This window comes from Mixophyes fleayi, chromosome 10, assembly GCF_038048845.1.
Source record: "Mixophyes fleayi isolate aMixFle1 chromosome 10, aMixFle1.hap1, whole genome shotgun sequence".
NCBI lineage: Eukaryota > Metazoa > Chordata > Amphibia > Anura > Limnodynastidae > Mixophyes > Mixophyes fleayi.
The window spans coordinates 52,065,107-52,078,166 of NC_134411.1; the positions used below are offsets into that span (position 1 = coordinate 52,065,107).

At 43.6% G+C, this 13,060-nt stretch overlaps 1 protein-coding gene across 3 annotated transcripts in view; it reads right to left on the reverse strand.

The window, feature by feature from the left end:
• Nucleotides 1-13,060, reverse strand: part of PACS1 (phosphofurin acidic cluster sorting protein 1) — a 112,294-nt gene that overhangs the window by 63,786 nt on the left and 35,448 nt on the right. For 2 of the 3 annotated variants that reach the window (XM_075188744.1, XM_075188746.1), the window contains exons 7-8: nucleotides 9,003-9,083; nucleotides 2,684-2,743 (exon numbers count right to left, since the gene is read on the reverse strand). In XM_075188744.1, the coding sequence (XP_075044845.1) occupies nucleotides 2,684-2,743; nucleotides 9,003-9,083 (141 nt within the window). The remainder of the gene's footprint in view (nucleotides 1-2,683; nucleotides 2,744-9,002; nucleotides 9,084-13,060) is intronic. The other variant, XM_075188745.1, reaches the window with a different exon arrangement.

Sequence of the window (13,060 nt, forward strand, 5' to 3'; positions counted from 1 at the left end):
TTTTGAAAAAGACAGACAAGGCAGAGACCTGAACCTTGAGGGAAGCCAATCTCAGACCCCTATCCAGGCCATCCTGGAGGAAGGAGAGGAAACAAGCCAGACGGAAAGAAAAGGTGGGGGCACCTCGTCATTCACACCAGCCTATGTAGCTCTTCCAGACCCAGTGATAATTTTTGGAAGATGACTGTTTCCTGGCCTTAATCATGGACTGGATAACCTTTTCAGACAGACCTTTCTATGAAGAATCAGGGCCTCAAAGCCAGCCATACTGTCCTGATGGAAGAACGGACCCTGGTTCAGAAGATCCTCACTAAGATAAAGTCTCCAGGGTGGTTCTATCGCTCTGCTGAGAAGATTGGCATACCAGGATCTTCTTGGCCAGTCTGGTGCCTGCAGAATTACCGCCACCACCTCCCTCTAGGTCTTTTTCAGCATCCGAGGCAACATGGGAATCGGACGGAAAATATATATCAGTCGATATTGCCAGGAACGGTCATGGCATCCACTAGGGATGACTGCAGGTCCATTGTTCTGCCAAAATACTGATCCACTTTGTGGTTTAGCCGACAGCACATCGTGTAGACCTCTGGCTGTCTACCTTTCCACAATCTGGTCAAAAACCTCTGGATGAAAGGACCATTTCCCAGGATGAATGGCATGGGAACTCAAGTAGCTGGCTTCTCAAAAAGACTGGGACACGATGTTCCGCCCAGCACATGATCTTGGCTGCCTCTTTCATCACAAGGGGATTTCTGGTCCCACCTTGGTGGTTGTTATACGCCACAGCCATGGCGTTGTCAGACTGGACTTGAATGGGATGTTCCTCAAAAAGAAAATGCACCTGCATCTGAGTGTTGAAAATGTCACTAATTGTGGATTGGACCCCAACCACCTTGTGAGTTTTGGAAGGTCCAAGAGTGGACCTGAAGGATACTAAAGGATAGAAACATGCATGAGAGATAACGATGTTGTCACCTATTTTTGAACAGATTCTTTTCCTTGGACAAAAACATCTTCTATCACCAGGTGGTGAAAAAGAGAACCAAAAAGTGCGCTGGGTAGGGACAAGGCTGGACTTCTTTAAATTTATGACCCACCCGTGCGATTCCAGTGTTTCCGCTGTTAAGCACAAGTGGGACAGAAGAAGAGGGGCAGAAATCGCTTAGGTACAGAATTTACCATCACCCACTCAGATGTGCTGCCATGACTGCCATCACCTTTGTAAATACCTCTGGTGCTGTCGCCAGACCAAAAGATAGGGCCCTGAATTGGTAATGGGATGCGCCCATCGCAAAACTTAGGAGGTTGTGGTGCCCTCTTATATTGGGATGTGAAGGTATGCATCCTTGATATCCAAGGAAGCCAGAAACTCGTTCCATTCCATGGCACTGATCACAGAGTGAAAGGACTATATAAAGAATAGCTACCCACAAGTTGAGAAATTTCAGGTACAGGATGGGTCGAAAGGACAATACGTCTGGAGAAGAACAGATACACTGGTCCCAAAAGAGCAAGAGATGGGCCCCAACTTCTGAATTGCTGGGTAGGGGAAGACTGTTTGTCAGTCAGCTTGGGTCCAGGACGTCTGTCTCTCCAAGCCTACATACCATCTAAGGTGCCTCCCAGGATTGGAGCCAAAGTGTAGGTCTTCTCCCACAGGTAAAAGGGGTGACCAGGCACCACAGAGGAAAGACAGTGATAAAATAGCAGTCTTCCCTCACAGAAAACCCGGCAAGGGGGGTGGTGCTACCGTTAAGTGAAGAAGCACCGTCTGCCTTATTCCAATCTCCAGCAATGGCTGTTCCCTACGCTGTCAAAAGAATCTGATGAGAGCTATGACTGCTGCAGCGCCCTACCAGGCTTTCTCCGGTGGCTACCTGGCTCTCCAATGCAGTCTGCAATCTTCTTCTGGTAGCCGACGGGAACAGCTAGAAGTCCCCATATTAGTTCCCTGTTGCCCGCGTGCAGCTCATGGGTCCCTGGTCACTGTAATGCAGTCGACCAGGTGACCCTTTACCGGGAGTTTGTTGTTGGAGAGCGTCGCTCTCGTCCGTAGTGATTATTCTGAGAACACCACTAGTAAAATGAACAAAAATGAAAATAAAATAAGTTAAATAAAAAGGATAACCCTAAAAAGTGCCCTACTCTGTGGGCACTATTTTAAAAAACTGATTGTCCTCCATCCAGGAGGCACGGGAGGGGGGGGCAGGCCAGACATGTCGTTAGAATTCCCAAGCACAATGCCCTCTATACCCAATGGCAATCGATGTCCCCCAAATGGATGTGAGCAATAAATAAATATGTTGCACCCACAGCTGGGTTCTCTCCCTTTGTCATGAGGCTTCCCTTCCACAGGTTGTTATAAATTTGATTGATATGCAGACATTACAGCTGAAACAGTTTAAAAGGTTTTCTAATACAGTATTTTAAGCAATGAATACATTTAAAATATAGACGTTAAGTGATTTAAAAGTCATAATTTAACGTAAAGAAAAGCTTGACATATGCACAATATTTGTTAAAATAGTCCTGCAATGTCAACATGATATATTATTTAATGTTTCATTTTATGGAAATGTAATTATCCTGCATTATCTAGATCTAGCATTCTCAAATTACAATAACTGGATTGCATAGGGGAATTGCACAAAAATACAAGTAAGAAAACAGTATATAACTTTACCTCCTCTGAGACTTTAAATCTATTCAAAAGTGACTTAAGCTTCTGCTTAATGTTTGGCTGCTGTAATGAGAGAAAGGTAGCGTTAGAAAACTTGGATATCACTGTGAATAAGATGACAAAACTAAAACAGTCAGGTAAATGTAATAATATTAACAGAAAACAAACAGTCAAGTCCATAAATATTGGGACATTGACACAATTCTCATATTTTGGGCTCTATACACCACCACAATGGATTTGAAATGAAACTAACAAGATGTGCTTTAACTGCAGACTTTCAGCTTTAATTTGAGGGTATTTACATCCAAATCAGGTGAACGGTGTAGGAATTACAACGGTTTCTATATGTGCCTCCACTTTTTTGAGGGACCCAAAGTAATGGGACAATCGACTTAAAAGCTATTTCATGGACATGTGTGGGCTATTCCGTCGTTATTTCATTATCAATTAAGCAGGTAAAAGGGTTGGAGTTGATTCTAGGTGTGACATTTGCATTTGGAATCTGTTGCTGTCGTCTCTCAATATGAGATCCAAAGAGCTGTCACTATCAGTGAAGCAAGTCATCATTAGGCTGAAAAATCAAAACAAACCCATCAGAGAGATGGCAAAAACATTAGGTGTGGCCAAATCAACTGTTTGGAACATTCTTAAAAAGAAAGAACGCACCAGAGAGCTCAGCAACACCAAAAGACCACGGAAAACAACTGTGGTGGATGACAGAAGAATTTTTTCCCTGGTGAAGAAAAACCCCTTCACGGCAGTTGGCCAAATCAAGAACACTCTCCAGGAGGTAGGTGTATATGTGTCAAAGTCAACAATCAAGAGAAGACTTCACAAGAGTGAATATAGAGGGTTCACCACAAGATGTAAACCATTTGTGAGCCACAAAAACAGGAAGACCAGATTAGAGTTTGGCAAACAACATCTAAAAAAGCCATTACAGTTCTGGAACAACATCCTATGGACAGATGAGACAAAGATCAACTTGTACCAGAGTGATGGGAAGAGAAGAGTATGGAGAAGGAAAGGAATTGCTCATGATCCAAAACATACCACCTCATCAGTGAAGCATGGTGGTGGTAGTGTAATGGCGTGGGCATGTATGGCTGCCAATGAAACTGGTTCCCTTGTATTTATTGATGATGTGACTGCTGACAAAACAGCAGGATGAATTCTGAAGTGTTTCGGGCAATATTATCTGCTCATATTCAGTCAAATGCTTCAGAACTCATTGGACGGCGCTTCACAGTGCAGATGGATAATGACCCGAAGCATACTGCAAAAGCAACCAAAGAGTTTTTTAAGGCTAACAAGTGGAATGTTATGCAATGGCCAAGTCAATCACCTGACCTGAATCCGATTGAGCATGCATTTTAATTGATGAAGACAAAACTGAAGGGAAAATGCCCCAAGAACAAGCAGGAACTGAAGACATTTGCAGTAGAGGCATGGCAGAGCATCACCAGGGATGAAATCCAGCGTCTGGTGATGTCTATGCGTTCCAGACTTCAGGCTGTAATTGACTGCAAAGAATTTGCAACAAAGTATTAAAAAGTGAAAGTTTGATGTAGGATTGTTTAATTTGTCCCATTACTTTTGGTCCCTTAAAAAGTGAGAGGCACATATAGAAACCGTTGTAATTCCTACACTGTTCACCATTTGGATGTAAATACCCTCAAATTAAAGCTGAAAGTCTGCAGTTAAAGCACATCTTGTTAGTTTCATTTCAAATCCATTGTGGTGTATAGAGTCCAAAATATGAGAATTGTGTCGATGTCCCACTATTTATGGACTTGACTGTATAATTTACATATAAACATGGCCTTCAGTTCAGAAACGTTGACTGGCAGGGAGGCTTCTTAGATCGAACAAAAACCATGAGGATGAAGGTGGAGAACCACTGCTCCCCAGCCCCGGCTGGCATTTGTGGTGACAAGGGTCCAGGACCATGGGGCGAAGGACCTGCCCATAGTCAAGTGACTCTGATGCAGTCACCAACGAAGAGAAAGATGTGTCTCTGTGGATAACTGGATCAGTTGCGAGTCCAGTAGCAGAGAGGACCTTGACCATTGCCTTAAGAGGTTCTACTGGAAGGTGCGAGAATGAAACCTTCTGTAAGGAATAGTATTAAAAGGTGGACACAATATGCCCCAGAAGGTTCATGCAAAGCAGCATGGAGGGGCTGTGTTGACTTAGAACTCTTCTCACCAATGAGCTGTAAAGAATGTGCCTTGAACTTTTGTTGTCTGGTGTCCATTAGTAGACCCAGGAAGATCATCCGCTGACAGGGGACCAGTTGGGATTTCGGAAGATTGACAATCCATCCGTGCTGCTTCAGTAACTTTACTGTGAGGATCAAATGCTGGCTCAGAAGGTGAGAAGGTGGTGCAAAGAGGCCTTTATCAGCAGATCGTTTAAGTATGGAAGGATGGTCACTCCCAGAAAACACAGGCAGGCTGCCATGACCGCCGTAATCTTCGTGAAAACTCTTGGAGCCGTGGAGAGATTGAAAGGAAGGGCCCCAAACTGGTAATGTGAGCTTTCCACAGTGGCCCTCCCAGATGGGAACGTGGAGGTAAGCGTCTCAAATATCGATGGACGCCAGAAACTCCAGGTATTCCAAACAGTCGATCACTTAACAGACTGATTCCATGTGGAATTTGTCCACCTGAAGGTATTGGTTGAGGCCCTGGAGACTCAGAATGGGGCAGCACAGTGGCCTAGTGGTAGCACTTCTGCCTCACAGCACTGGGGTCATGAGTTCGATTCCCGACCATGGCCTTATCTGTGTGGCGTTTGTATGTTCTCACTGTGTTTGCGTGGGTTTCCTCCGGGTGCTCCGGTTTCCTCCCACACTCCAAAAACATACTGGTAGGTTAATTGGTTGCTATCAAAATTGACCCTGGTCTCTCCCTGTCTGTCTCCCTCTCTGTCTGTCTGTGTCTGTGTGTGCGAGTGTGTTCCTATATTAGGGAATTTAGACTGTAAGCTCCAATGGGGCAGGGACTGATGTGAGTTCTCTGTACAGCGCTGCGGAATTAGTGGCGCTATATAAATAAATGATGATGATGATGATGGGTGGAAACGAAGGTGATGCTTCAGAGTGAAGCATCACCTGCCATCTTACCAAGTCTCGGGACAGAGAGTTGGAAAAGAACTGATGACGAGCTTGCCCTACTAGATCGATGATGTAACCTCTAGACATGATCCCCAAAATTCACCTGTCTCGGCAGGATGGAGCCCATTGATCTTTAAACCATGCAGACAACCCCCGAGGCCGAGGAGAGGGGGTGGTTCATCAGGCTGCCAGTTAATCATGGAGCTTGGGTGCCAAACGCCATGTGGAGTATGAGACATTGCCCTTGTGGGAGTGGCGCTGAGCTGCAAAGGGTCTGCTGCTGTTAGAGGACTGAACTCTGGCAGACGAACTACACTGAAAGAGCCTTGTGGCTATGGGGACGTGCGGTTTAGGAACATTAACAGGAAGGGATGTGCTCTTACCTCCTGTGACCCAAGAGATTATGTTGTCAAGTTCTGGCCCAAAGAGGTCCGAACCTGTATAGGGAAGGGCCTCTAGGGATTTTTTGGCTTCCACATCCGCATCCCAGGACCGTAACCAGAGGGTCCTTCTGGTCGCCACCGTTCATACGGACACTGAAGATGAGACCGAGGCAGCATTTTGAGCCCTCTCAAAAAGGTAACCCGAAGCTTCCTTCAAATGTAGAGCCAGGGGAAGTAACTCAGAATCTTGTATCCCTGATGACAGCTAGTCAGCCAAGGTTTCCATTGCTTTAGCGACCCATGCCGAAAATAACATAAGTCTGAGCGAAGTGCCTGCCATCACATAGATTGCCTTGAGGAACCCTCCTATCATGTGGTCCGTGCCATCTTGGAAAACAGCGGAGCAAGGAACCAGCAGGGTAGTGTGACGAGACAAACCAAGCCACAGGTATGTCCACCCTCGGCACCTATTCCCAGCGGGCCACATCATTTGCCTGCAAGGGATAAAGAGCCACGAACCTACGAGGAATTATGAACTTGCGGTCCGGTTGTTTCCAAGCTGATTCAGCTATGTCTGTATGTTCCGCCGACGTCTCTTACAGTTAAAGAGACCCTGGTCTGTGGGTATCGTCGTCCATATCTAAAAGATTCAAGGCCTGGCAGACCGCCAGTACCAGATCTTCTATGCCTTGATTCCTGGAAGGTTCGCTCCTTCCCCTCAAATGACAGGCCAGAATCCTTCACAAGCTCCCTCTCTTCTTCTGAAGACCTGTCTGAAAGCGAGAGGAGAGGATGGGCAGTCCTGGGAGGCGCCACGTGGCTGTGAAAGTCTAGGAACCGATTTAGCTGGTTCAGACCATTAACCAGTGATGAGGACAAAGCAGGCTCCCTCTGAGGTGGAGGCTGCAGCAGCTGTCGGGGGCCTCTACCTGGCAGTTGATAAGCTGTACTAGCATTGTGACCGAATGTGTCAACGAAGATGCCCACGCCGGTTCCTCCACAGTGTAGCGCTCCCCTGTGCCTGCTCACCCCAGGATCACGTTTCCCACTACGCGCAAACCACATCTGGGTCCTGCTATCCAATAGTGAGTTTGCATTTACACCTAGAACAGGTATAATATTTTGTCTAGGTGGCTTTTCACTTGTCAGATATTTTTCCGTCTACAAAATGAGTGTTGAACCCCAGAAAACAGAAGTAAATACCAATCACACAATAGAGCAGAATGAAACTGTTATAAGGTACTGTTTTGCCCAAAAAAAAAACCACACACAGTACTTCTGATCAAGTAATATAGGCACGAGTGTATAGCACTTGTTATAATTTTCTCCCTGGCCTCTCTAATAGGGAGATTAACAGATTATCTCATATATCCTAAACTACATGGGCCTTATCCATTAAGGAAAGTAAGGCAAAAAACTTGTATAGTTTTCTCCTGGACAAACCATGTTACAATGCAAGGAGTGCAAATTAGTTTATTATTTTGCACATAAGTTAAATACAGGCTGTTTTTTCATGTAGCACAGAAATACTTGATAGATTTATTTTTATACTTAAGATTTAAAAGTTGATCTAGGACATGTCCTACCCCAACTATAAATATGTCCCCACATTTTAAATTTACCTCCCCCTCCAAAACAACATGGTTTTGCCAATGTGCAAATATACTCCTTTTTTTTTTGCTTTCCTTTCCTTAATGAATCAGGCCCTATATGTATAAGGTATGTATGTTGATATTTTCCCCACAGTGAGATATTTAGCTCTTTGTAGCTGAAGATATTGGGAGTTGTCCTCTTAATTTCTCATTTTTCCCCATATCTGTGCTGGCCATGATGTGATCCCAGTCCCCCCTCCGCTGGTGCGGGGGACGTGGTATCTTCCGTGCCTGTAATGGCCACTCGCATTACAATGTACCAGCGCTCTCTGTAAGGGTTTAGACTGTAAGCTCCACTAGGGCAGGGACTGATGCGAATGACAAATATTCTCTGTATAGCGCTGCAGAATTGATGACGCTATATAAATAAATAGTGATGATGATGAAGCGGCATATAACTATATATGATCCTAAATTGAAATAACTGTAAACAATATAATAACAAACCAACTTTAAAAAAACAATAACAAATGTAACTACATTTTTTTCAATATAATCCATATGTGGGATTTTTTTTAAATTTCATAATTTATTTTAAAATAACTAAATAAATAACTCTTCAGTATGTACTGCATAAAATGCGTATCAAAAATAAATCTTCAATGTGTACATTATTCTGTGCTAAATACTGAGATGCATGCGTGAAAGGTAGTAAACAATGCTGTGCTGGTCATCGCTATGATCCGGCATTTGCACCTGTTCTGTAGCAGGTGCAAAAGATACATACTTATGCTTAACACAAGCTTTTAATTAGCCACATGTGCGTGAACACATTCTTACTGTACATGGTCTACGTTAGTCTGCCCCTCAAGTCCCCTGTTCTACCTCACAACTTGTTAGTGGTTGTAATGCTTGCGGATATGAATTCCTGTGCAATTCCGTAAGTTTGGTTTCTGGGTAAGCACAGTGCGAAATCATGCAAGATACATTATGGAAACAGGAGAACATTCGGATTTGAATCAGGCCCAGAATGTTTAATCTTTCATATCAGTCTTTGCCCTAGTGGAGCAAAGCATAATTATATATTTAGCTTTAATGAAATATTATGACACAATCAGATAAAAAGATAAGAGATGCGAAGAAATAATATAAAAATGGAGCAAATAACAGTGAGATATAGTAAAACACTTAAAAGTAAAAGAGGTAGAATTAAGCGGTTGTCTCACTCTAGTTATGGCTGACGAGGTTTGGATTTTTCTTCGTGATTTCTTCACCTTCCTGACATCTTCATCCTCATAGAAAAAATCCTGAAAGAAACATAATCTAATATAAACATGTACAGAATACACCCAAAGCTAATACACAAATACACTCAACTGAGAATAGTGCTTATGAATAAGAATAGAGTTTTTAGCAAATCTAATGAAACAGAAAACGTATATGTGTAGCAATAAATGGCGCTCAACCAAATATTTCACTTAGTTAGCAATTCTTAAAAGGTACACCATAGAACATTTCCTTATATGTAAGGCAGCTGCCGCCCTTCAAAGAGCGGGGTGATAGGTCCAGTAAAGCGAAGAAATGAATAAAATGGAGGAGAAGGAAAAGGGCTCCTGATTATCGAATAATCAGGACTCCAGTTAAGCATTATTTTACTTCAGGTTTGAGAGTGTATTAATCTTATATATATTATATTAAAAAGGTTGTATAACATACAACACCACATGGTTGCTTATCCCTTTTCTTGGATACATACAGGGTGGACCTGGAGTAGCACAGCATTAAGGATTGATACTGATACGCTTCATACCTTATTTCTATGTGGTACAGACATGCACTACTATTTTTGGTGTCTTATATTTATGTGAGAAATACTACGCTATCTCTGGTTATCTGTATTTCTGTTTTTGGTATTCCTTTTCGGAGCCATAAAATACAGGGTTTATGTTTCCACTGGGACTTGGGACCAACACACAGATGTGCCCTATTTACGCATATATCCAGTAAGCATATAACTAAACACCTGGGGGTAAATGTATCATGGTGCGATTTCGCAAAATCAGCGATTTTCTCGGGAGAGTTGAAACTCGCAGATGTATGAAGCTTCTGTCAAAATTTGCAAAATCGATGGAGATCAAACTCCCGACTGTTTGCCACTGCAACTATACTAGTCTCAAATGCATGAAGCCGCGATTAAGCAAACTCAGGAGAGTTTGCTTTCAAACACGCCAAATACAACACGCTGCTTCTATAAAGAATAAGAAAAAAGTGTGAGGTCCCCCCCTCTATTCAGTCTTAACCCTAGTGCTGCCTGACTACTACTGGTTCCGTGAAAATCAGGGAAAAAATTTGCGTGGGGTCCCCCCGATTTTCATGAAACCAGCACTAGGCAAACCAGCCGGGGATGGAGGCACTATAGCAGGGGGACACTCGGCAGGGGTCCCCCTGCCATAATGACTAACCAACCCCAGGCTGTTCAGCGCTGGGCTGATAGCACTAGGGCTCTTCCTACACCCCTGGGCGGTGGGTGTAGGGTAATAACGGCGAAAAGAGTTAAAAAAAAAACGGACGCCATTTTGTTTTGTGGAACTACAAGTGCCAGCCAGCCAGGTTGCCCTAAATAGTGTGGGCATGCTGCTACTTTTATAACTACAAGCACCAGCATACCCACAGCAGCCAGGTCATGTTGGCACTTGGAGAACCACAAGTGCCAACATGCCCTGACACCCACGGCTGGCTGGGACCTGTAGTTCCACAAAAGAAAATGTTTACAAATCCACAACACCCTGGTTAAAACCACAATAATTAAAAATAATAAACCCACAATAAATACAGTAAACACCCTCATTTACACCACATAAATGTATTAAAAATAATAAATACCCTATACTCACCAATGAAGTTTTCTTCTCTTGTCAGCAGCTTGCCTCTGTCCCAAATAAATTTGTAGTTCCAAAAATCCATGCTTGACAAAGTCCAAAATAAATTTGCAATTCCAAATTATTGTTGCCAGGGGGGGGGGGGGGGGGGGCATATTTGTATGATCCACGATTCTTCTTGCTTGCAGAGAAATAAAAAAGGGAGGAGCCACCGCAATACTCCTAATACTATATCCCCTAATACTATAAATAAACCTAATGCAATGAACTAAGTTCATTGCGTATCGGAGCTTCTACACAGTAGGAGCTCCGATACGCAATGAACTTAGTTCATTGCGCTAGGTCTATTTACAGTATTAGCTGATTTTTCCACGTTTGTGGGAAAATCCCCTAACACTATAAATAGAACAACCGCAATGAGCTAAGCTCACTGCGCATCGGAGTTCCTACTGTGAAGCTCCGATACGCAATGAACTTAGTTCATTGCATTAGGTTTATTTATAGCATAAGAGGATATAGTATTAGGAGATTTTTCCAGGCTGAGCAGCATTGATCGGGCCGGGGGCGCCCCGGCCTGATCAATAATGCTGCTGAGCTCTGTCAAGGGCCCCCTGGATGCCCAAGGCCCCTGGGCTGTAGCCCACTTAGACCTCAGGTTAATCCGGCCCTGCCCTCTACACAGCTAACACAAGACAATAACCCTCTGATCAACATTGCTGTGTGACTGATCACACAGTCCACTCATTACTTTTTACCTTTGCATTCTAACTGGATCAATGTGCAATATGATGTAGCACGTGTTCTTGTGTTCAAACTCCCACTGTCCCACAGATTGTAAGCTTGCAAGCAGGGTCCTCTTACCTCTCTGTCTGTATGTAGTACCCAGTATTGTTTTATTAATGTTTGTTCCCAATTGTAAAGCGCTATGGAATTTGCTGGCTCTATATAAATAAATGTTGATGATGATCATGATGCTTAGGAATTTTGTCTCTAGTCAGTAAAAACAGCAACCCTTTCACGATCACAAGTAGAGTATATATATAAATGTTAAAAAAAAAAATCTGTCGTCCTTTTTGGGGACACTGCAAACTATTGGGGTATAGTAGGAGGTCCTAGAGTCAGGGGGTACTTTAAACTGAAAGTGGTGGGAGGATAGCTCCACCCCTACTATGCCCCTGCTATTGGAATGCAAGTATGTGTGAGTGAACATTCCTATATAATTGTGAATAGGTTTCAGTGATCAGTCTATCTGTATATACAGTTTCTATGGTAAAAAAAGACTTTCGAAAAATAAAGGGCCTGCTGGAAAGTCTGTGTTGCCTTATACTTGTACAAAATGTAATGCTAAATTGTCTTGTGGACAGTCGGACCTGGAAGCACTGTGTAAAAGGCGGAGTTCCGGGAACAGCATCTGTGGAAGAGCCGGCTTGGCTTTAGTCTCTGATGACGTCCATAGCCGAACTCACTCGGGTAATGTCTCACTGAGAGGTAGGTGACAGGTATCATTCTTTTACTGCACCACACATTCCCCCCACATACCGCCCACTTGTGGGGTGTTCCCGGCTGAGACAGTGAATTTGGCAAGAGACTACGCAAAGGGTCTAGCTAGGGCCTCTTACTCCTTGGAACACCTCCTTAGTGCCCCCCCATAGGATAACGAGTAAACGTCATGTTCCAGAGATGGTTCAGACACATAATTCTGATTCTGACTTCTCTTCTAATGAGGAAGGCGAGTGCTCAGTGAGTCTAGTGAGGAGGACTTCTATAGCGTTGAGGATTCTTGCACTGCTCAGAGTGTGGACAAACTAGTTTTAGGGCTCCACCAAACTTTAGGGTTTTCAAATTCTGAGGTTTCAGACTCTGCTTGTTTCTCCCTTTTTAAACGTCAAAAGAAACAGGTGATCCATTTCCCTCCATCTCCTCAGCTATTGGAATTGATTTCGGAGGCCTGGCAAAAACCTGAATGCAGGTTTCATATGTTCTAAACATGTATATCCCTTTACCCCTCATCCTTAGAGGAGTCTGCAAAAAGGGAGAATCCTCCCACTGTGGATCAGCCCATTGCCAGCTCAACCAGAACGCTATATCTGTACAAGGTGGTGTTTCTCTCTGGGGTGCCACAGATAAAAAAATGAGATTTTTTTTTTCTTTGCTCAGCTTATGTGGTGACAGGAAGTCTCTTCAGACTAGGTATGTCCACTGCCTGGGTAAACAACGCTATACAGATATGGGCAGAACACTTGATTAAGGGTTCGTAAGAAATTGTGCCAGGGGTTGTTTTGTTTGTGTTAGCTGATCACATTAGTGAACTCTATGATCTTTTGGGTCAAGTATCTTTTGATGCGATATCAGTTACTTCCAAGGCAAGGTGTTCCTTATGGCTACGCTCTTGGTCCGCAGACTCT